The sequence below is a fragment of the Malurus melanocephalus genome, unplaced genomic scaffold (genome assembly GCF_030028575.1).
Source record: "Malurus melanocephalus ecotype Western Australia unplaced genomic scaffold, MMel_1.1 scaffold_252, whole genome shotgun sequence".
Taxonomy (NCBI): domain Eukaryota; kingdom Metazoa; phylum Chordata; class Aves; order Passeriformes; family Maluridae; genus Malurus; species Malurus melanocephalus.
In genome coordinates, this window is record NW_026623484.1 from 12,967 (window position 1) to 36,834 (window position 23,868).

Genomic DNA, 23,868 nt, shown 5'->3' on the forward strand with positions numbered 1-23,868 from the left:
ACAAAACCCACCCATGCCTGGAATCAGGGAGCCTCCTCGGTGTGCCTCGCTGATTTTGCAGTGGCCTCTATTTGTCTCCACCTAACATTGTGAGGCACCTGCACATTGCTTGAGTCTTTCTCTCTTTACACTCCAAACCAAAATCCTGGTGCTAGGTGTAGTTACCTRAGTCAGGTTAGGAATCAACAGCTGTAACAGCCACGGGTTAGGATTCAGCCAGATATCCAGTGGTTTTAGGAGACTTTTCCAAGGTGTGCTAACCCTGCTTTCCTGTTGTTCCCTTGCATAGCCTATGTGAACGTGTCCTACAGCCTCATTTCCACTTGCAGTGTAAGATACAGGCTTAATTTATGGTAAGAAATCAAATCTTGTGTGAGAGYGGTCCTGTGGTGCTGAGGCTCAAAATGTGTGGTAGCAGTCCCAGGCCMAATTGTCCCTTCTCTGTCCACAGTGGCAGGAGCTTGCAGATCTGCAACAAAYTGGGGTGACAAGAAAGCCATAGGAAACTGTGCATGGACCTTTCCCAGCTCCCTGTTCTGTGGACAAGGTGTCTTTAAAAAACTAGCAGGTCTTGAGGGATTCTGAAAAGGAAAAGACCCCCGGGACTTGCCCAGACAAATTCAGCCATCAGCACTGCATGGGTGCTGCTTTCTCCCAGCCAAAATTGCAGGTGTAAGGCTGGCACAAAGCAGAGTGTAAATTCTTGCTGGCAATACCCTCCTGCCTGCAGTGCAGGGTTAGGAGGAAAAGTGGCCTTCCCATGGTCCTCCCAGCGGGATTCCTTGGTGTGAGCAGGCTGAGAAAGCTGAGGAGGAGCCTGGCCTCGCAGTTGGCATCACCCMCACTGACACTCAGCCTCCTCACAGTGTGGGGCTCGGGCAGCAGCTGCAGCTAGAGGAACGAAGGGCAGAGTCCAAACAGAGACATAAACCAGACTGACCAAGAATATTTTCAGTGCCTTTAAACTCCAGTGTGATTGGTTTTGTGTATGTGTCCTAGGGAAGTCTGCTGGGGCGGCTGCCCGTCCGGCAGCCCAAAGTGCTAAAAGAGCAGTTAAACCTAAAGCCAAGAACCCAAAATGCTCCCTCCCACCGCCCCAGCCCTTCTCCCCCAACACCCCAGCCCACCCTTCTCCCTAAAGAAGAGACCCCCCCACCCCATGCATATTCTTGGCCTATATCATTATGAATTTTCTACAAATTAGAGACAGATCAGAAAAAAGAGAGTGAAAGGGTGAGGGGAAGGGCCGCAGGAGTGAATAGTGGTACCAGTTCCTCTCCCCCCACCCCCCACTAAAATTGAACACCTGTACAATGCAGTTCCACTATGGTCTCAGTATAATGTCCACATGCACAGGCTTAAAGCTAAAAACCCTTTGTCATCTGAAGAATTAAAAAGTCCAAATGCAGTGAGCTCTCCCTCTTTTCTAGATACAGATGTTGGCGTCCTCAGTTCAACCATTTACATAGGTAGGGATTTCTTTTGTGCTCTGGGGCTCAGCAGCTGTGGAAATACTTCCTGTGGCAAATAACAAAATAAAAGTCAGTAAAAAACAAGCATATTTAGTCAAGGTATCACTTTGATGGCCTTTGGGGTTCAACTGTTCCAGACTGACACATTCTTTCCAGAAATCTTTTCTTGTCATTCAAAGACTGAAGATGATGTCCTGTTCTTTTGCTAATGAGGATGATTCACCCATGCTGAAGAGTAGAGGGAAAGGCAGGAGCAGAGGGGTGGAGGGAAGGAGGGGCTGAGTCCTCAAAGGAAATGTGTAACTCACTTGCAGTGATAAGGTGCGGGAGGTTTCATAAATAAACTTAACCTCTGCATTTGCAAAAGAAGTGCCTAAACCACTCACATCCAGAAAATAGGAATGTGAGGCTTTGCTTGCAGRGTTTGGAGAGAAAATGAAATGGTGCAGGGACATTAATTCAGATTCCTCCAAGGCAGGATCCCTGAATGTTAGTCAAAGGTGATGGAAAAAAAAAAGGTTTCTGAACAAGCATACAAAAGAGAAATACCCAATTATAGTCTTGCTTTGTTTTCCCAAAAGAAAGAAAACTCATTAAAAAAGAAATTGCTGATTTCCAGAAACAGATGAGGYGGTTGCATAGGAGAGTGCCTTTGCACTTTTTATTCTGTTCACACYTAGGTCCAGACCTCTTCATTTTGTCAATGAGCTCTGATTCAGTTTTCTCATTCATCTCACTGACAGCATGGAAAAACACTCTTAGGAAGTTTGTTGGATTGATTCCTTTTGATACACAGACTCAATTATGTATGTCACACATTTACCTTTAGTGCTTGTTAGTGCAGTTACAGCTGTGAACCAATGAGTTGAAAAAGGCCAATTTCTGGTTCAATGTAGTGTCCAGTAGCACAGCTGAGAAACGTTTAAAATTCTGGCTGTTATAGAAAGCCAGAAATGCTATAGATGCACCAAATGATAAAACCTGMCCCCAAAATTTGCTTAAAAAACTTCTCTTATCCTAAAGCTTTTTAGGATTAAAGTTTCCACCACCAGCAAGAGCAGTTWTAAAGGTGCCTTGCACAGAGCTAGCAGTGACTGATCCTTGCCACTGCAGTCTGAGTGACCTGTGAAAATGTGTTTYTCCTTGCTCCTGGAGCAGCATGAACCACCACCATTGCATTCTTTGAGAAAGGCGAAGCTCAAAGCCTAAAGCTCTAAAGCCTAAACTCTCTATAAGGAGAGTTCCTGACTTGAAATTGGGTGTTTCTCCCTTACCATCTTTCACCACTTTTGCCTTGGAGGTTTCTGGGGAACAAAGAAACAAAAACAAACAAAAACAAAACAAAACAAAAAAAAAAGAAACAAAACTAAATGTAAAACAGAATTGTTAAAGTTTAGGACCCACCGCTCTGGGTCTTGGCTTGAAACCTCTTGGTGATCCACAAGCTTTTTGGAAGTCCTCTGTCCAGACTACCTTGGTTGCATTTCCTTTCCTTGGGYTCTGGACTGTGGCCTGAGGTTGCTCTGTATGGGGAATACCACATGGGAAGGTTGGTCCCCTCACTCCATTCTGTGTTCTGCTAAGCAGGAGTGCCCAGGTCTGCTGAGGAATAGCTGCTTAAAAGCTTTTAAAAGCTAAAAAAACCTCCTCAGTGAACAGKTGAGGAGAGATCAGCATTGACTGCAGTGGAGCTTCAAGCTGAGACATCAGTTTCATCAAGAGTTTTCATTTTCCTGCCAGGTTGTTACACAGGCCACAATCTCACCACATCACACTCACTCCTCTAATTGTCCTTTTCCTTGTTCCCTCCCAAGCCTCCTTTAGCAAACACTCTAACAGATTTTAGGGACATCCTCAGGTGAGATCTGAAGTTTGTTTAAGCTGATGAAATTTTGCAAATAAGGAATCTCAGTTGCAACTGTGCTTCACTCCTGGTTAAGTCACAGCGTCACAGCTGGGGTTGGAAGGGAGCTCTGGAGATGATCTAGTCCAACACCCCTGCTAAAACAATTTCACCCAGAGCAGTTTGCACAGGATTGTGTTCAGGGGAATTTTGAGTATCTCCAGAGAAGGACACTCCTGGGCAGCCTTTTCTCTTTAATTCCCTAAAATAGGTGCATCTCTGTATTTCCAGGGGTACCTCTGGTTCGGACCTCCTGACTGAAACTGAGCAATGCCCAAGCAATCCTGGCTTTAGCTGAACATGTCTCCAGACTGAAACCTCCCTGCTCTGTCCCAACACTTCCATTGCAGCCAGGGTAACAGAAAACATAAGCAKGAGCAAATGTGTGACTGGTCCCAGAATGCCCTGTCCAAATCTATTCAAAAAAGCCTGCTTTTGGAAATTTTCAAACACAGAGGCCTGTGGGAGAAGTCAGCCTGAGGATAAACCCAGCTGTCCAATACTGAGATTCCAGGTTTTGCTCAGTTTATTTGGGAATCTGCCAGACTAACATTGCTGCTGGCAACAAGGTCTGGCACAGCACAAAGATCCCAGCAGTCAAAGCATCAACAAATACTCAGAYTTTAGATATTACTTACCAAATCACCTGCTCACCTCCATGTCCCAGGTGAGAGTGGCTGAAGTTCTTCTGGATATGGGGCTTAGCCCCACAACTATATCAGCCCCAGCAAAATAATTTACATTGCCAGAAAGATTCTTTTGAGAAGGTGAGGGGATCTACATAGAGCAACTAGGAGAGAGAAAAAGCCTAAAGTTGTTCCCCTCCCTTTCATCACATGGCAATGAGGGAGAGGCAGAAGTTAAAGGTTTTCTGTAGCAAAACTAATATTGCAGCAGAAGAGGATGGGAGGAGGATTGTGCAGGAATACGGGAAGAGGGGAGGCTGAGAAAAAGGTTAGCCAATTATAAGTCAGAGTCTGACCAGCTGCAGATGCTGCAAGTTATTTACCTATGGGGTGGACTTCCAACTTCTCATCTACTAGTTGCTCAGGGCTCATCAGCTCACTTTGAGGGACATTAGGGATGCTTTCCCTCTGACTGACTGGACTGACCATCTCTTGATCTTTTTCATTCTGCATCTGTGCATATATATTAAGGCCAGGAATCTTCCTAAAACATTAACAGAAACCATCATTGTGTGGTACTCTGGCAGATGAGGTAGTATCAGCTTTTACAAACCAAAAAAACAACTCACTCTGAAAAAGAAAACCCAGCAGAACAAACCCCAAACACCTCAGTGAAAAGCAGCAATGGTGAGACAGAAGTGGCTCAGGGATAGTCGTACCTTTTGAATTTGTAGATTATAAACACAGCTAATCCCACAAAAACGACAGAGAGGAGCATCAGCATGGCTGAACCGCTGTGACTGGGGGTGAGGTCCACCAGGGGAGCTGCAAGAGAGGACAAGGTCAGAGCCACCCCAGCCTGAAGTGAGAGCTGCCCCCTCCAGAAATACAGTTCATTCTCTCTTACTGCACTTGCAGCAGGTCTACACATCTCCAGGGCTTCTCCCCCTTTCTAAAACACCTGGGAAGAAACCTGGGTTCAGATCACCTGTGRTGCTCAACATAACCCTTGATGTGAAGTTCCACAGCTTTCCCCTTAGAGGGCTTCCTTTCAGATTCAAAGAAAAAAAAAAAAAAAAAACCAAAACAGAACAGCAAAACCAATCTTAATCAGACAAAAAGGTTCTCTGTACTTATCAGAGAGTTTTGTTCACCATCTTGGCACAGCCCCTTGCAAAATGAGGCCACACAAACCATCCAGAAGCACGTATTTCCCAGAAATACGCAGTGAATTGTATTCCAGAGTATCCATCGCTCTCTCACAGGCACAGAGGAAGGCAGTGAGCACCCARGCAGTTTCACACACAGCTGCAGGGGTCAGTTGTTGGTGCAGACACCCATGGACTGTACTGCCAACACACACAGAGCTCCAGCTGTGCCCATGCGAGGAGCTGACACATCCTCACACACAGAACATGGCCCAGGGAGTACCCCTCTCTGCAGGGCAAACCTGAACCACTGCCAAACACATCCTCCCCCTCTCCTGCACCTCCTCACATGCACAGAACAGACCCCTCCTCAACCAGGGCTGGAAGAAACAAGGAAACAGGCACACACAAGCAAATACTTACTAAGGCACACACATAACATGCACACATATTTTCAGCTTCACATCCAGACTGATAAAGCCAAAATTTACAAAGACAAGTGAAAAAACTTCCCTTTCCCATATCAAGCAGACACCATAATGAAATAAATGTTATTATGAATTCCTCACACATCTCCACTCGTTCCCCTCTCCATCTGTGTTTTGTGGGTCTCYGCAGTTCTGTGGGATGACAAAGTGGCTCTCCAGCCTATTCAGAATCAGCATCACTCAATGTTCTTGCTCTAATGCTGCACTGAGAGCCTAGTAATAAACAGCTATTTAACKGCTTTGTGAGGAATATTGGCATATTCTCCTCTGCCTTAGAGCTGAAGTCGCTGTCTGTTGGGATGGGGACATCAGTTTGTTTTTTATCTCRTGAGAAGAAGGAATGAACATGATGAATGAATTGCAATCTGTTGTCTATAATTGCCATAAATTAATCYTTCCTCCAGTGTGGCCTGAACAAAGAAGACAGAAGTCTGAAATGAGCTGAGGCCAATGCCTGTCATTCCTCAGTGCTCCAGAGAATGCACACACTCACAGACAACGCACACACATTGTTGGACCATTTCTACAGGTTCTGGTGGAATATCCACTCCAAACTACTTTAGATACCTGCACTTTTGCTCCCTGCAGCTCCTCTGCTGCAGGAATTGCTGCAGTGCATGGTCAGCCATACACAGGGGAGAGCATCCATGTGCACTGAGGCACAGCAATAAATGTAGCTGTTCATACACGAGTGTGCACTTACACAAACACACAAAAACACAGCCAGCTACAGCCCAGAGCTGCCAGAGTCCAACACAAGGTCACAAAACCATAGTGCAAAGGCTGGGAAAGAAGGGGTAACGTAMACCAGAGCAGCATCTCTGGGCCACGTGCATTCCCCCAGGACTGCATTTTCTAAAGGTTGCTTCTGGCACTCCCTTGTTTTCCAGGTTTCCCTGTTTTATTTTATTTAAATTTTTATAATAGCTTGGATTTCCAAAGGACAATTCTTCTTATTTTCTAACAACAAAAAGAATAGCTTTCAGCAGAGAGGGAAAACTCTCATGGCTTTTTGTCAAATTTAAATGATTCAAAAGTTTTGATATTGTGAAATTGGACCTTTTACTTGGAGAACAGTCATGACCTCTACAGCTTGTTAAGGAGTCATAATCCCTCAAAGACCACACAGTGGCTGCTCTCTGGGTTTTTAAYACATAGTTTGGCCATCCAAGCTCATTTTGCATTCTTACTGAATYCTGTTTCTGCAAGAGAAAATATCCTATAGCGTTCCTGTAGGACATAGTGAGTCCAGTTACAGCAATCACTCACCAGAGGGTTCAAGAAAGTACAACAAAGCATAGCTTGCAGAACAAATGAGTGTTTGCTTCTATCATAGCCAAAAGTACTCAGTCCTGGTGTCTGTGTGTAAATACAAATAAAAACGTGCATTTTTGGTAAAAATTATGAGCAATTGCAGGTAACTCCATTTTTGAAGTTCAGATTATATGCTTTCTAAATTGTCTAAAAGTAAGCAACTGGTCATCTGTTCCACAGTTACTGGAAAGCAGAAACATACACCAAAATTCCCAGGAGAGATATCAGAAAGTTCTGCGTAGGAAAAATCAAATATTGGAAACACCAAGCCTTTCTTTTGCGGGGATTTAAAGGCAATTGCATCAAACCTTTTCTTAACAGTCTCCTTTTCCTTACTTTACAGACGAGGCAGCACGTGGACTCACACCAGGTTGGGCAGATCCATKCATACCACAAAAACTATCCTGGAGAGCAGTTTGCTGGTACAAATGAACTGAGAGTTTATGTTTGCAAGTTATCAAAAGAAGCTGATACGAACTAATCAGAATTATCAGCATCTCCTGGGGAAAGTGAACCCCTAAAAGCAGRGATTTGTCCCATCTCTTGTAGCAATTAAATAGGACCTGTGCTGGAAATGAGGTTTTAGCATGTAGAATAGACAGAGACACATRTAATTAAATATCAGGACTTTGGAGATTACTTATTTTGAGACAGGATTAGTTAAAGTCCAAACTGCCTGATCTTATTTTTGTGCATATCTATATTGATTCTAGTCTTTCAAACTGCTGAGCAACTTTTGAAGTGCATTTAGTTGCTTTGAATGTTTGTTGACTCTAGAATATTTGAACTATCCAAGGCTGGCTGGTAACCTTTGCACTGYGTGGCCCAGGCTGAAAATGCCCTGGTGCTGCTTTGCTGTTGCATATTTCAGGGCTAACCAAAAAAACCACCCTCTACTGCTACTTATACCACATTTCAAAAAAAAAACCAGTAAATTCTTGCACACAGGAAAACAAAGGGATTAGCTGTAAATGCAAAAGCCACTATGTTTTCTTGACATGATATAGAAAGGGGAGGTAAAATAAAYAYTTTAATGTCTGCTCATRCACTGTGCTGTTACTGTTATATAAAAATAAGAAATGTTTAAAATACAGCTGATAATACACCACTACCATCAATATATTGCTTTCAATGCTACAAAAGGCATCCACAGACAGAGGACACTCACCTGCTGTTAAATGGGCAGCATGGACAAGGATTCGAACTCCTGGCTTCAACTCAAAATGGACCAGGTTTTGGTTCAGTTTCTGGATCAGTGTTTCTGAAATCTGGTTGGGAAATTTAAAAAAAAATAAACATTTCAATTGTTAATGCACATTTGCTCATAATAAATAACTTCTTGCTCATTGAGTGGCCAGTTCCATGATCTTAGAGGATGTTCCTGACATGTGATATACCTGAAAAAAAAGAATGGTTTAGGTCCTTGCCACAGCTTGCAGTTTAATTTTCAAGTTCTAAAAGCAAATTTCATTTCATCCAGCTCTGAGTTTCAAGCCAGCTGCTCCCTAATCCTTAAATATGTACCAGAACCAACTTGAATCTGGAAGTGTTTACTGACAACAGGATGTGGCTTAAACAAAATGCATGTTCCATCTCTTCTTATGGGTTACATGCAGAGATGACTTTCTTTCATGGGGGAGACGTTCCACAGAGCTTTCAGATCACCAGATTATCTTGCCATAACTCTGATGACATCAGTAGGGGTCTAGCAGAAATGAGGCAGATTACTCTTCCTTTAGGGACACAACAGGAGAGATGAGCATTTGTGGGGATAAGACCCCATGAAATCTGTATTTTTACATTTAAAAAAATCTGTATTTTTACATTTAAGAAGCCAAACTTAGGACCAATTTGTTGGCAAACATGCCTTTTTTAAAGTCAGTTTGTCACAATATGCAGAGCCACTTTTTCCACATCACACTTCATTACATGCAAGAAGTTACAGGCACGTTGCCATTAAAAACAAAAAATCCAGATAGATTAATGAAGGAATTTAAGCCCAAAGACATGGTGTTGAGAATTTTTTTGCGTGTCTTTTGTACATCCTTTTGCCTGATGTTTCACGTATTGCACTTTTTTTACAGAGAGATCAATTTTCTAATTGAACATTCACTGCATGTTGGCTTATGAGGCAGAGATGGTTGGAAAACTGTAAACACAACACCCCCATAACCCTTAAAATGCAGTTCCTGAGAATGTGTTTTTATAGCCATACTGGGATACCAATTCCAGGATCAAGAGGAATCGTGTTCTAGTGCTCACCACTTAATTTAATTTSTTTTAAATAAATCCTTATTCCCCCTTGAAGATTAATGAAAAATTGTCAGAAAAATGACCATTCCAATAATTTTTACACCATCTTTTCCATGTTCTTCATTTTTGTCTGGTTGAGCTATTTCAGTAAATTCTACCCAGATATGATTAGATGTTCCTTTGCTATCATTCATCACAGTATGAGATTTATCTGCTTCTTTTATTTATTTTTTTTTAACATTCTTAATGGTTCTTTCAATACTCTTGGCTCATACACTTCATTTCTGGCTGCTGATCACTTGAATAGGTGCCTTTGGTCCAATATCAATTTGGCAGTAACTCTTACAGGCWTTTTATTTATATTTTTAAATATATCTCTTTAAAGATACAATTTATTTCACAAGTGCCAGCACGAGCAGTAAATATATTTCTTCCAACAGCAAGAAAAAAATACCACCTGCCTTCAAAGAGCCATCTGTTGAGCTCAGAGCAGCAGGGATGGTGACACAAAGATGTGCAGTACATGAAGAATGCCTGGGAAGCAAATTATAGCCCTCTTTAAGGATTTGAGCATATTAATAACCAAGATTGACAACTATAAAAAGTTTTTCATCTCTAAAACTGGAGCAACAGATGCATGTTRTGCTGCAAACCAGGTACATTAATGGCTCATGGAACTATTGGGAAAAATATCATGCTGGCTGTATCCAGCCCCAAATGAAACCTAACAGCTCTCCTTCATAACCCTGCAGGAATTTTCCTTTCTGCTCTGAGATCCTGATGCTGCTGGGGCAGCTGAAGTTCTGGGGAAAGGAAAAAAAAAAAAAAAAACAAAACCAAAAAATAAACAAAAAAAAAAACCAACCAAAAGCAAATACAAGATGGTAAACTAAAGAAAAGAAATGAGCCAACCACATTGCGTCATTCCTCTTCAACACATTGTGATAGATGCACAAAATGGCAGGGAAACAGCAGAGGTAAAAAACATCCACGATGTCTTCTATACAAATAGAGGCTTAGTGTGATATGTAACTGAGCCTGCAGCTAGCACACATTGCTGTGTAGTACTGGAGGAATTATTATTATTATTATTATTATATCCAATTCTTCAAAGACTAGAGCAAGAAATGGAAGAATAGGAGAATCTGGAGAAAATCAGCATGAAAAAGCACAAGAGACTTTGTTGGGCACTAAGACTTGAAGGGACAGTGAGATCCCCTGGCCGGCCTGAGGGCTCCCACGGCACTGAGTGAAGAGGAAGAACAGCAGCTCAGGGGTGCTGTGGCTGCCTCCCAGCAGTCAAGGTGTGTGAGAAGGAGAAAAATCAACAAGTATTCCTCTCTGGAGGGCTGATGGAAAGGAAAAACAGGAAGGGGAGAGGCATTAAGTGTGAAATGGTCGGGAAAAGAACGACAGAAAGAGTCACAACTGAAGTTTATTATTATTGTGCTGCATTGTTATTTGATTATGAATGAGGACTTCATTGTATGACATCCTGCACAAATTCATCTCAGACTAAAACCATTTCTGCCTGAGACCATCAGTGTCTCAGCAGAGGCTGGAAATAACCRTAACTGTACAAAAACTACACAGAAAGTGTCAAAACTGGCAGCAAAACTGTTCATTCTGTTCAGAGTATAGAGCATATTTCTTTGGCTCCATTAATTACATGTTTTCCCAGTGGCTTTTTGTGTACAGCTTTTTTTTTTTTTTTTTTTTTTTTTTCTTTTTTTTTCCTTGGTCTTTATGGAATCTGAACAAGTGAAAAAAGTGAGTAACAGCCTAAGATCTTCAAAAGTGCCAGAAGTTCTAGTGAGAATCAGACATCTGCCTTTCTCAGACAGCTCTGGAGATTCCTGACACACACTTCTGAGGGAAGAACAGATGCATTCAGACATGTTTTTAAAATGTTTGTTTGTTTGGTACAATATTTTCATTTTTCTTTATGTGGAAAACAACATTCTCTTCAAAACTGACATACAGAGTGAAAATGCATTTCTGTWCTCCTAAAAATTATCTGAACTAGAACATACATAATGGTTTACAAAAGCCAGTATTTGAGGTCAGTGAGCAGCTTAATAAACCTAAAGGGCCAAATTCATGTTGGGATTGGACAYTGCTCTCCAAAGCTGGAGCTGACAATGTCTGTGGTCCTCACAGAATCCCAAGGGGACCTGTGCCCTGCAAGGTCAGTCAGGACATTTGRGATTGGAGAAGAGACTCCTCTGCCTTTCTTACTCTATCAAGTCTTTTTCTAGTTCAGTTATCAGATTTTAATCTAGGAGTAGTTCTGACTCGTGTAATTTGTTTAAAGTAAGTGTCTTTTTGAAGCAAATTTCCTTACAAAGGCTGACCTCAGTTGTTGAGGTAATGAAAAAGTTTCAGTGGTAAACATTTTGGGTTTTGTGCTTCCCTTTATTTCTGCACTCAAAGTGATACCATGGATGCATTTTGGTTTAAAAAGCAGAAAAATAAACATCAAAGTACTTTGGCCTGTTTCAAAAATAGCAACTCCAGYTAAACACCAGACCTTCAGCTGGGGAACAGGTTGGCCTCAGGCCTCTCCCTCTTCATCTCTCCCTCCTGGAGATGCAACTAACTCAGCTGAAGACAAAACTTCTTAGAATAGCAACCTCCTAATTTATAGTCTTCAAGAGTCTCTCTTGTGAAAATAATTAGCTTTCAGAATTAGTTTTGGTCCTTAACTGAGCCTCATTGACTTTATCTGCTTCATTTGCAGAATTAAGCATGATGTGCAAAAATAATTCAGTAATAGGAACTATTCTTCATGTATCATTTTTCATCAAAGGACACATAATGAATAATAATAACACACAATTTGTGAATGGAAAAAAAAAAGATATTCCAATTTAAAAATGGAACAAAACAAAAATTAATTTGGCTTCTCTTAGCATTTTGTCAGATTTAGGACTGTAAAAGAACCATGTGCACCAAGAAGCAGAATTATCACTGAGAAGGGCATTTTCCCATACCTTTATTGACTTTTGAAACCCTGGGTGTAAATTAGTTTAGACTAATTGAATGTGATTCGACTGTGCCAGTATGCACTAGCTAAGAATCTTGATAATTTTATAGATACCGTGTAAAGATCTCAACTAATGAGYGCTACACTTCTATTCAATTCATTGAGCAAATCAATAAACAACTAAGGAAAGAATTATGCACATTGATTTGGTGGGAAGCAGCTTGAACCAGCATTGGGAAAGTGAACCGGGAGTCAGGGCCAATGTGGATTATTTTAAACTGTGCCACTTGCCCTGGATAACCTTGGACACTTCACATGGGGCCTCTAAAGCTTGCTTGTGAACAGAGCACAGCCACTGACTCACTGGCTCCAGCAGGAATTTCTTCAGATCTTCCATGAAAGATGCTAAATTCAAGCTGCTGTGAGCATCCAGGGACACTGTGAGAGCACGAGGCCGAGGATATTCCCGCAGTTACTGTGGGAAAAGAATGGAGCAGCAGATATGAACACAGAGAGAGCCTGGGCATAAAAGCCAGGATCCACTTTTGATGAACAAAGGGAACCAAAAACTGTCTTGAGAATCAAGGGCTGTTCTGTACACTCTGATGAGAGGCAGAGAGGGCTGATGGCTGACAGTCACGTGGCAGGAGTAACTCAAAGGTATTGAGGTGAGAGATGCACACAGCCTCTCCTACAGCACAAAGGCAGCTGTCAAGAGAAGCTGGTTAAGGAAAACAAGCCCCTGCTACAAGGTCTTTTGGTTTGTATTTTTTTATTCTCTCCTTAGCTGGCTTTACTTCTCAACACTGGCCCAACCTCCCCTAAATACCCAGTGAAAGAYTTGATCTTCATTCAAAGGTACAGATTTTAAAAAAATGTCTTCTAGTAAAAATCAGATGATTTACCCCATACATCAACCTCTTCCTGGAGTTTAATTTCCAGGACTGATTGTCACAATTTTCTGTAAGATTTGAAGCTTTCACTGTCATGATCCTGTTGCTAAAAATATTCTGGTGATGGGCATACCTGAAATACATCAGAGRAAAGTTAAGTACTGAAAGCAGATATGGTGACACACTAAAGCTCAGGAGGCTGGGGGAAAGAAAAGCACAAACTGTAAGACAGAAGCKCCATCAGCCACAAAGAAGCAGAATTAAAACTAAATCTGTTTTGAGGAAAGAATCCCAAGAAGTATATGCTTACAGGCTTCCTGAATGCCACTCTCCATGRTTTTAAATTGCCAAGAGGTATTTAATCTTTGCAGTTCATCACTGTCCATTTGACATTCAGTCATCCATGTCATTTCCCATCTCTCTGGCTGGATASAGACACTGGCCACAGCTGCAGCATGTTGAGCACAGTTGGCTACCAACCAGCTGATCTTGCCATTTCCCAAACTCTCCATCCTGCTACGATGCTGAGAGCTCTTCTCAGAGGAAAGATTAAAGGCCTCAAATGCCATTTACTATTTGCTTCTACCCCTGTTCCACATTTTTCTTTTACAGTAATGTTGAATAGGCCAGGGAAAAGCACACAAATTGAGAACTAAGCAGAAATTCAGGGTAACATTGAAACCTTTACTTGATATGAAAACATCACTTYAGAATTCTCATGTACCTCCTGCTTACATTACGTTTGACTAACAGAAGATGCACGTGTTATGTTTGACAAAAAGCCTYCATGAGCAAACAATATGAAAAGAGGATAATTTGTGAAATGTACAAATAAAAAGATAACCCCTCAGAATCCTCCTTTTGAGTAAAACCATACACTGATATAAATTGAGTAATCGTAAGTGCCCTCTACTGAATTTTAAGTAGAATATTTTCCTACTAAATGTTCATTTTGGACTGGATTTGTGCTAAAAACAACTCAATTTCTTGAAATGTTACTAATTAGAGAGTTGCCTTTCATTAAAGAGAAAGGATTTCGTACTTTTGAGGTGGCAGATCTGAATYCTGTAATCATCAAATTCACCAAGTCCATCCATGGAAATGGTTTATCAACTCTATTCCAGCCCAAGTGGCCAGTGGCAATTCTGTGTGGTTGTTTTTGCAAGACTTGGGATATTTCAGTGTTGCTGCAGTCAGAGCATGCAAMTCAAAGACCAGTGTTTGACAACTGCTAATTATTTCTACATTTTTAAACAAGGTGGTAGTCTGTCCTCAGCTACTGTTAAATAAAGCAGAGACCCARTTAAAAAAGAAAAGAAGAAARGGGRRAAAAAMYCCAAACAAATAGAAAGTCACAATATTCTGGTCATAAATACAAGATTGTGTGAATGTGTTTTAGGATTCTGCAGGATGAAAAGGGAAAAGGCCTTTTGATTTTTTTTGGAAACTGTGACGAACAACTTTGCACTGACCACAGAAAGTGGAGTAGATCAAGCACTTTTTTTTTTGTATTTATATATTATTAGGTGAATTACCTCATGTTGCACACTGAGAAAACCTCTCCAGACTATCATGTAGCWGTTTTTTCATCTGTCAACAGCAGTCAGTTTTTAAAGGTACAATAGTATCCCATGGAAAATATTAGAAACACAGAGTTCACATTTCTAAATGCAAATAGATATGAAAATAATTGATACTAAGTATACACAAAAAAAAAATAATTGGGACAATCATATGAAAGTGATACATCAAGTCAGGGAGAAAATGGCATTTACCATCTACCCMCAGTCTCAAAGAAAGCACGAGACATAAATGAACTACCCTAAAGGAAGACTCAAGTGAGGCACTACCACAGTCCCACTACTACTGTATCCAAAAATTCATGGCCTACTCTGCTCAGACTCATAAAGTATGAGTGGCACAGAGGAGTATTATTGACTTTGACAAATGGGAAACCAAGACCTGAATTTTCAAGGGATGGTGGACATCTCAGTGCCTCTGAAGTCRCCGGGAGTTATGCACCTAGAGACCACAGAGTGGCTGGACAGAGAGACCTAAAAGGATGTTTACAAAGCCAAATGAATATGCATCAAATGGAAAGAGAACAGCTTAATCCACCTCAGGGGGAAACAGCAAAATGTAATCCTCCCATGGCTATTAAATATGAATGAGGTTTACTGGTAAATRTGAAAGTCCATGAAACCACATACACCCCTCATTGTTACCCATGGCAGAACAATGGTYTAGCTCAGGAGATGAAGAAAGGAATCTCTACAATTAAGTGCTTCCTTAAGGAACCTTATTCCATTGCAGAACTTGTACAAACTATTCCCATTTTATTCCCTGTATACTTTGAAGTTTCTCTTCTAAATTAGAAAAAATAATTCAGAACTGTAACTCCTTTGGGTGTGCACCTGCAAACTGGCAGACTCGCATACGTGCCTTTGTATAGCTTGTTCCTTGCCCTTGAGCCCAAAACAGATTTTTATTCCTACCAGAGAAGAGCACTATACATCACAAGTACCTCAGAAGCAACTTAAGCTGTAGCCATCAAAAACATCTGCTCCCTGCACTCATCCCAGGGACTTCAAGCACAGGGAGAGGCTGTTGAATGAGCTCTGAAACACTTTGGGAAAGGCACCGTGAAGGATCACAGGCAAAAMGGACGCCAAGGCAGGAGCAGTATCAGAATACACTTCAGAGCAGAGGGCAGAGACACCCTTGGGCAGTTCTCACTGAAAACAACACCATTTTCTACCAGAGTAACTAGGAAGGGAAATGCAGCCCCCACAGACCAGAAAGAAAAACATTCTGACCATCCTGAAGAGAGAAGGGAAGATTTTTTTTTTTTTTCAGAGGGAAGAGCTGACTGCAAATGGCAAATAGTTTCTTTCTCCTCCAAAGGTTACCATTCAGACCCTGCAGGGTGCCAGAAATGTTGATGGAGTTACCCTGAAAATGACATTTCTTCCTGTCCATAAAAAGGATCATGAGAGCACTGCCAGGCCTTCCTTTCTSCTCAGCCACAAAGCTCGTTTTCACAGGAGAGAAAAAGAGAGGCATAAAGGGAGGGAGAAATAGAGTAAGCTGCTGAGTGCTGGAAGGGAGCTGGGTCAGATCTAAATTTGGAATTTTATGGACTAGCTTCCTTGCCAGTTCATGAAGGAAGAAAGGAGAAGGGGAAATGAAGGGGAAAAGGAAGGAAAGATTTTGCAGAGCAGTAAATCTCCACATATTTTGTTTATTACATGGGTGGTGAAAATTGCAGAAGGAAGCCATTTGTCAAAAGAAAAGGTGACAGCTAGGAATGCTGAGCAAGGCAAAGATTAAGAATATGGGTGACTTAGTGGCTTGAGGCTCCCAGGTAAGTTAACAAGGCTTGAGCCATGGAGAGGCAGAGGTGCAGTGGTGCTTTCCTCAGCTATCCTCACCCCTGGAACATGAAATGATAATCTGAGAGACAGCAAAGGAGCTGGAGGACAAGGGGACACAGTTTAGTGGTGCACGTGGCAGTGCTCAGTTATCAACTGAACTTCACAACATTAGAGGTCTTCTCAAAAATTACAATTCTCTAATTCTATGACATTTCAGGATTTGTGCCCAGCAGTGTTTTACAGATCCTGCCAGGCCCATCTGGGCCTTTATCAGTCATACCCTGTTTAGGTGTGCACAGAGAACACAACCCACAGYGCTCAGCCCCAATTCCTGCACCCTGCACAGGGCAGGCAGATCGTCCAAACCCATCCCTGTGCCTTGAATTATTCAAGTTCTGAACTGCCTCGGTTTAGCACCCAGCTCTGTCCTCCAGTGCTTTCTAGACTCYTGACAGTTTCATTAAACTTTGCTTTATGAAGCTCCACAGTTCCTGTTGGCAGGAATCATCCCCTTAATCCTTCCTGGTTCCTTCCTCCTTCCATGAAGCACAACAGGATTTCTAAGAGAGAGACATGACATCACACAAATTTATGCCAAATTAACATTACTTAGGGAACACAAATGGGAATCTAAATGCCTAAATACTGCTCCAAAGCCTGTTTCCATTGCTGGGGAGAAAAAAACCAAAAAACCTACCACTAATGAAACTACCCAAACCAACCCAACAAACCAAAAAAACAAACCTGAAGAGGATGCAACATGTATAACATGTACMCCAGTGAATCAGGTGCACTTCTACCATAATTATCAGTTCTAACCATAGACAAATCCCATATACATACARAGATATGTATTTATCTCATATATATAGAAAAACACATGCAAGTGCATAAACATACATTCTCCAAGTAATGGACACAGTACCTGCTCCAGGTTTGCTGCTGTTCTTTTTTTTTCTCCCGTGGCATCTTGATAAGGTAAAATGAAGAGCTCGGCAGATGTGGGCAGTCCAGGGAGCACCGCAACCAGAACGTGCTTGCTGGAAATACCTGTGGCCTGATAGACAGAAAAAAATGGAGAGAGAAGCAGTGTGGATGGCACTGAGAGCTTCTATGTAYGTCTTGTTGGCTGAAATTTTTAAATTAGTACTTCAATATTCCTAATTTTGACATCTTAGACAAAATACAGAAAAAAAAGTACTCCAGGGTTTGCATTATTTGTGCTTGCCTAACAGGTTGTTTTAAGGTGTCAAGAAAAAGTYACAGCATTGCCTTCATTTTCAGAGGCTGGGAATGATTTTTTTTTTCAAAAGTAGGAGACAGAAGTCAGAAAATCAGTGATGCGAGCAAATAATTACGATCAGAACACAAAATAGGATATTTTGTGATAATATGGAATTATTCCTGCTCAGAGAGAAGATCAGATTTTAGTACAGAACTGTAATTTCATATGCAGAATTTTATCCAAGTCTGTGATATTCTGTAATAAGAATATAATACTTTAATAAAAGTTCATAAAAATTCTATAGYACAGCTATAATTTCCTATTGAATTATTTAGTTATTTGACTCATTTTTATACCGTTTACTTAATTGCTGTAGAAATCTACTGGGTTTATCTTTAATTTTTACAGGAACTTCTCACAAAGGCTTGTTTAAGGTGAATCGTTTAGCTATATAAAGATGGATAATTAGCTATCAATTTTTATTTTTTCAATCAAATAACAAAAAGACTTTGTGTTTTCACTGCTCTGCTTTTGGAACGTACCCTTGGTACTGTGGTTTTACAATTCTTTTTTATGGTTTGATTTTGTTTTATTGAGATGTTTATATTCTGAAAATTCATCCTGAAGATGAATAGATACTTGAATACTTGGCACAGACATAAATATGTCAGAAGATCAAGCTCCAGAATGTTCTTTTTTTCCCCTTTCCTTCTGTGTTTTAACAAAATATCAGAAGAAAATTCTCAGAAACAATTCAGACAAGTTTGTGCATATGATTAGTGCAGTGCTTTTCTAGAATTTTTGCACAGGTGATGCCACAAATAGCATACAAGCTTGTTAACAAAATCAACAAGCCTTGTGTCTTTTCAAAATCTGAGTATTTTTAAAAAAGCAGAAACACTATTTCAAACAATCCCTTGCACTATTTTTCTACTGAGCTGAGAAACCCCAGCTATCTCTTCTAACTCTTTTTACCTCCTCAATTTCAAATCCAAATCTTCAGCAACACTAGAATATTTTATGACATTCTGTTCCATAGTTAAAAAGCAACTTCAGAGCTTCTCTGCAGTGTTGATGGGAAAACAGCTTCCAATCCTGCCTTGTGAGCCTCATGCTATATGAAGGGCTTAAAGCAATTGTGTGGTGCTCTTCTGGGTAGTAAAAATTGTTTAATTTTTGGTCTCATAAATTTTCCACAGCACATTYGCAATTCCATTGGAACAGTGTTGCTTTACACTGAAGGCTAACTCTGGCCACCAGTTTGTCATAGGGGGAGACTGTTTCACCTAAAATTCAGGATGGTGTCATCAAACGCTGCCTATTCTCCATTTGTGAGTGATGGAAACAAAGAGACATCTTGAGAGAACAGCTGATACAGTCCCAATGAAGGAATAATGCAGGAATAGAACCTTTGTAACACAGGTTATGAACACAGCTCACCTCCACCAGAGCTCTCTTGACTACTCTGCTGATGTCTCTCCTCCAYTCTGGGATGTCTGGGTTGTAGTCATCAAGGTTTGGAGAGAATGATAACCTCAGGGACTGGAATTTCTCTGCAGACAATGACAGAGAGGTGAGTAAAGACTGTGAAATTCCTCAGTGCCAAACGAGGGGTCAGAACCTTGTGAGACCTGCTGCAGCTCAGGTTTTGCTCAATCAATTTGCAGATGGTGCACAGACTGTGACAGAATCCAGCAGCCTGCCCGACAGACTCACTGAGAGATGTGGAGAATCCGGGACATTCATTACTTGAGTATCCTAGAACTGCAAAAGGTGATCAGTCCTTACTTGAGTGGATGAATAGCAGTGCAAAGGGAGCTGTGCTGGGAATGTAAATGAATTGTTACCTTCACTGTGACTTCTGGAACAGACAAGCCCTGTGAAGGAAGCTGTGATTGGACTCTCACAGATGTGCCCCAAACCCTTAACTRGAGGGATAAATGTGGAGAGAGGACTAGCCTTGGAAAATGTATTTAATCTCTATTGCTTTTAACAGAGGTGCCCACATTGATCACCATCAGCTAAAACTGGGATTCCCASTGGGTTTTAGGCTCCATCTACACTATTTGGTATTTTTGTGCCCTAACTGCTTCTGAGGCATGAGCACAATGTCAAATCAGTAYAGAATTCTGTGCAGAACTGCAGCACGCAGCATTGATTTATCTTTCAAGCTGAGCAGTTTTTCTGTGAGTTAAGAGGCCTCTACTGGCCAAGAAGGGGGAAAAGCAGCTTGCAAAAYAAACTAACAGTTTGACAATCATGCAAGGATGATCCAATAGTGATGGAGCACATGCAGAGAGCTCTGGGAAGGAAATCAATGTTCTGCAATCATGTCAGTCTGCACTAATGTCAGCCAGTGGACTTCAGAGGTATTATGTTCAACTGGTAACTCTGGAACTCAATCATAATCTCACTCAAAGCATCCTGGAATAAAGACCTCTCACTGCTGCCAGCTAACCTGGCTCTCTAARTGTTGACTGTGGAGAATCCTGTGTGAAATGACAGAGGAAGAACTCACCATACACTGCAATAGTCTTTGTGTCCTGAAGAATGGTGTTTCCTGCCGAGACCTGAACGGTGATGGTGTTCATCCCTTCCACAGAAAATGTGAATGTGATGCTCCCTTCCAATGTGATCAGTGGCTGCAAATACATCACAAAACACAAAATTAAGTTAATTTGGCTGTAAAGGAGAAGCAAAAATGAGTTTGGCTGTCTAACCTATCAGGATGGTTCAGGGAGTTAGCTCCAGACTGGAAAATTCAGACCCAGGAGGGGCCCTGTGCATGGCAGCTCTTTTTTAGAGAGGCACACAAATGCTAGACAGGGATGTCCTCCTGAAGTTCAGAGTAAGGTCCCTATAATTTCCAAAGGAGCTACATTGTAACTTTCCCCTTAGCATGCTGGTTGTTTTGGATCCCATGTTGAAGTGCCCGTCCTTGCTCACTCCCCAGAGAGGCCCTGATCCTGCTCTAAGGGTCTGCAAGACTCACTGATCAGATATCCCCCTCATTTCCCAAATCTAGTACAAGTATTTTGCTCAAGATGACTCAAGGAGGTTGCTACAGAACGAGCCAAATTAAGATTTCACAGTTGCTGTCCCATGCTGTCCATTCATACAGAGACATTATTTTTGGTAAAAGCTGATGCTTGAGAAGACACAGATCCCTTTAGCTATTAAACCAGTTTGTCAATGAGTTTTGTCCTCCAGCAGACTCTGCCTTAACTTCTGTTTTCACTTATTAATGACCTCTGGGTGAGATCTTCAGAGCACCCAGCATTAAGTCAAACTGTTGCCATTGTAGTCTATAGTGAAACTCTCACTTCAACGAGAACAGAWTCAGACCAACCCTTATCACTTACGAGCTTAGGAGATCAGAGGGAAGGTTAAAAGGTGACAATCACAGCCTGCAAGTACCTCTAGGGGGAGATGATTGCTGGTAGTACAGAGAGTTCTTTAATCTACACAAAAAGGCATAACAAGATCCAACAGCTTGAATCCCAGACTAGATAAATTCAGACTACAAACACGGTGCATGAGCTCAAAGCTCAGGATAATTAGCTGTGGGGAAACAGTTGAGGGAGATGGTCAGAAGGAGAAGCAGTGAATTCTCCATMATCTGAGGAAAATTATTAATGCAAAAGAACAACAACAAAGTTAGGTTCTGCCTTAGTCACAAAGGCTTAAATAAAGCAGAAGGTACTGATCAAACTCTCCAACCTGCATGRCACAGAAGAGAACCATGTGTGATTACGAAGGTCCCTCTTGATTCTAAAAAATCCATGACAATCTCTCCCCTCAGAAACTAATTAGGATTTCTCAGAACTCCAGCCACAATTATATGTGAAGTAACAGTTCAAATGTCTGTGCAGATTTACCAAGATGCAAGAATAGAGGCAGCAGAATGTGATGGATGAGACTCTCCTATCTGAGCAGAGCCCAGGGGCAGGGAGGTGTGCTAGGAACCATTCCATCCACCTGTAGCACATCACAATAAGGTCCTTTTGCACATGTGGTTTAGCATAACACGCTTGGGCTCAAGATAGGTCACGTCCAGATATGAAAGCAGCTTCAGCTTGAAAAGTTATTTTCAAAAAAAACCAAAACCTGCCAAAGCCTCTACTTTTTTTTTTTTTCTTCTTGAAAGGAGGGTGAAGAAAAACAATAGAAACTCCCCCAGATTTTGGTTAACTATGTTCATCTTGGATGGAAGGAAGAAAGCCAATGGCAACTTGCTTGAAATAGCAATAAACCCTGCAGCTAAGTCACAGCCACAAACACAAAGCTCTACTTACAGATCCCTGTCTCCCTCCCTCTTTTGTCAGAGAGCTCCTCCAGGACTATTTTTACCTCAGTCCATCAGGAATACAAACCTCTGTGTTGTTCCCAAACCACCAGACATAAGTGAGTGTTCCCACTTGGCTTGGCCACAGCACTGCAGTGGCGTTGATCTCCTTGTTCTTCGTGGTGACAAAGGGTAGGGACAAGTGGACGTGTTCCAAGGGGCCTGCAGAAACAGGAGAGGCAGGTGAGTCCTCCCTCCATCTGAAAAGGCAATCTGGGTGGCATACCCACTGGCTGAAGGAAGAAAAGTCTTCCCAATCACTGTGGGATGTGACAGAATGTTTTGGCTTGGTACCATTTCTAGAGAAGGCTTAAATCTGTTCCTCAGGGAACAGGAGCTACCCCTGTACCTGGAGCTGAAAAGCTTGGACTCTACTGCAMAAATGTCATATAGTTATATGGCTTAAGCAATAGGGACAGAGCCCTGTGGTGTGAATATGGCCTTCACTGGGAAGACACAAGAACATGCAGGACAAATGGCTTCAGTGGGCATGAAGCATCTCTGCTGATGAAAGCTGCTATGATGTGGTGAACTTCAGCAGAAACTTCTTCTGAAGGCAGCTRTTCACTGAGTGTCTGCATTTTAATGTTACCTTCTACTCCCTCCTTTTCATCAATAAACTCTTTTATGTCTTCAGTATAAACAAAACATAATTCATTCGACAAGTGACATTATGCCCWGGGTTACACATTCCCCATCTTCTGGGAAAAGATGGGCCTTTGTTGTTAAATCTTGTTCTATAGATTATTTTTAAAATGTGTTCTGACTGTTCACTAAGTGAACAAAGCAACTGTCCTGAGTGACAGGGAAAGAAAAATAAAGAAACCTCAGGTGACATGGGGACATGGGTTCCTTAAACAAATTAAGGCCACATCCACACATCCTKATCTGTGATATCCCCAGTGATGAGAACCAGAGCCACAGCCTTATCTTGCTCATATGGAGCTGAGATGCATTGTCAGAGAATTTTATGTATTTCAGGGAAGGATCTCTCAGGCTGTATCCTATGCAYGTATCACCACTGAGACCTTGCTTTTCAGCCTAAAAAAACCACACACTCTGGAGAAAGCATCCTGTATCACACAACAGGCAGAGAGAGGAAAAAAATCTCCCAAATCAGACTATAAACAATGCCAGAAAAAGGACCAGTGTTCCTGATTTATTACTGAAATGCATCTTTCTCTGGGTTATAGACACAGACACTGTTTAACCTGAAAGCATCCCAATTAAGAGTTCTCCATGATCAGATTCACCAAAGCCTGCTATACATCAGACCCTGRCTTATTTTGCCTTTTATAACCAGCAATCAACAGCCTTGAAAATTCATGAGATGCCCCAATTTYACCCTCGTGATTTTAATTGCATTCTCCTGCTCAGATCCATTTCCATGACCAGGCTGCTCCTGCTTTCAGCAAGACCCTAAGACCTGAAAAACAGCAATTTCCCCAGCTAAATGCAGTGACAGCTGCAATGATGGAGCCCATGAAAAGTCTGATACACTCCCACATTGTGCAGATCTCAAAGGATCCTGCAAAGCAGAGAGTGCCCAGCACATCCTTGGACCTTGCCCTTACACTGGCTAGGAAGGAATGGGAAGGAATGGCTCAAACACCCAATTCTGCCTGAGCCCTTCTGAGCACAGCTGGGTCAGGAGGCTGAAAAGCTGAGCTGTTATCTGGCCAGCAGATGGGGATAGCTCACTCTGGATAGGCCCTCCTGCTAGGAGACTGCTTTCTCCCAGGTAATTTCAAAGATGATTCAAGAGAATTAATCTGTGAGCTTCATGCAGGGCCATGGAGGCTACAGGCCTTCACCTGCCCCAGAAAAAAAAAAAAAAAAAA

The 23,868-nt window shown here is 41.7% G+C and overlaps 1 protein-coding gene across 1 annotated transcript in view; it reads right to left on the bottom strand.

The window, feature by feature from the left end:
- Positions 1–1,132: 1,132 nt before the first annotated feature.
- SORCS1 (sortilin related VPS10 domain containing receptor 1) overlaps positions 1,133–23,868 on the bottom strand; it is a gene marked incomplete at its 5' end in the record, with an annotated part of 249,958 nt that continues 227,222 nt past the window's right edge. Inside the window, 9 exons of the mRNA XM_057375558.1 lie at positions 1,133–1,518; positions 2,877–2,995; positions 4,385–4,545; positions 4,721–4,826; positions 8,120–8,219; positions 17,383–17,514; positions 19,123–19,235; positions 20,201–20,324; positions 22,056–22,189. Of these exons, the coding sequence (XP_057231541.1) occupies positions 1,462–1,518; positions 2,877–2,995; positions 4,385–4,545; positions 4,721–4,826; positions 8,120–8,219; positions 17,383–17,514; positions 19,123–19,235; positions 20,201–20,324; positions 22,056–22,189 (1,046 nt within the window). The remainder of the gene's footprint in view (positions 1,519–2,876; positions 2,996–4,384; positions 4,546–4,720; positions 4,827–8,119; positions 8,220–17,382; positions 17,515–19,122; positions 19,236–20,200; positions 20,325–22,055; positions 22,190–23,868) is intronic.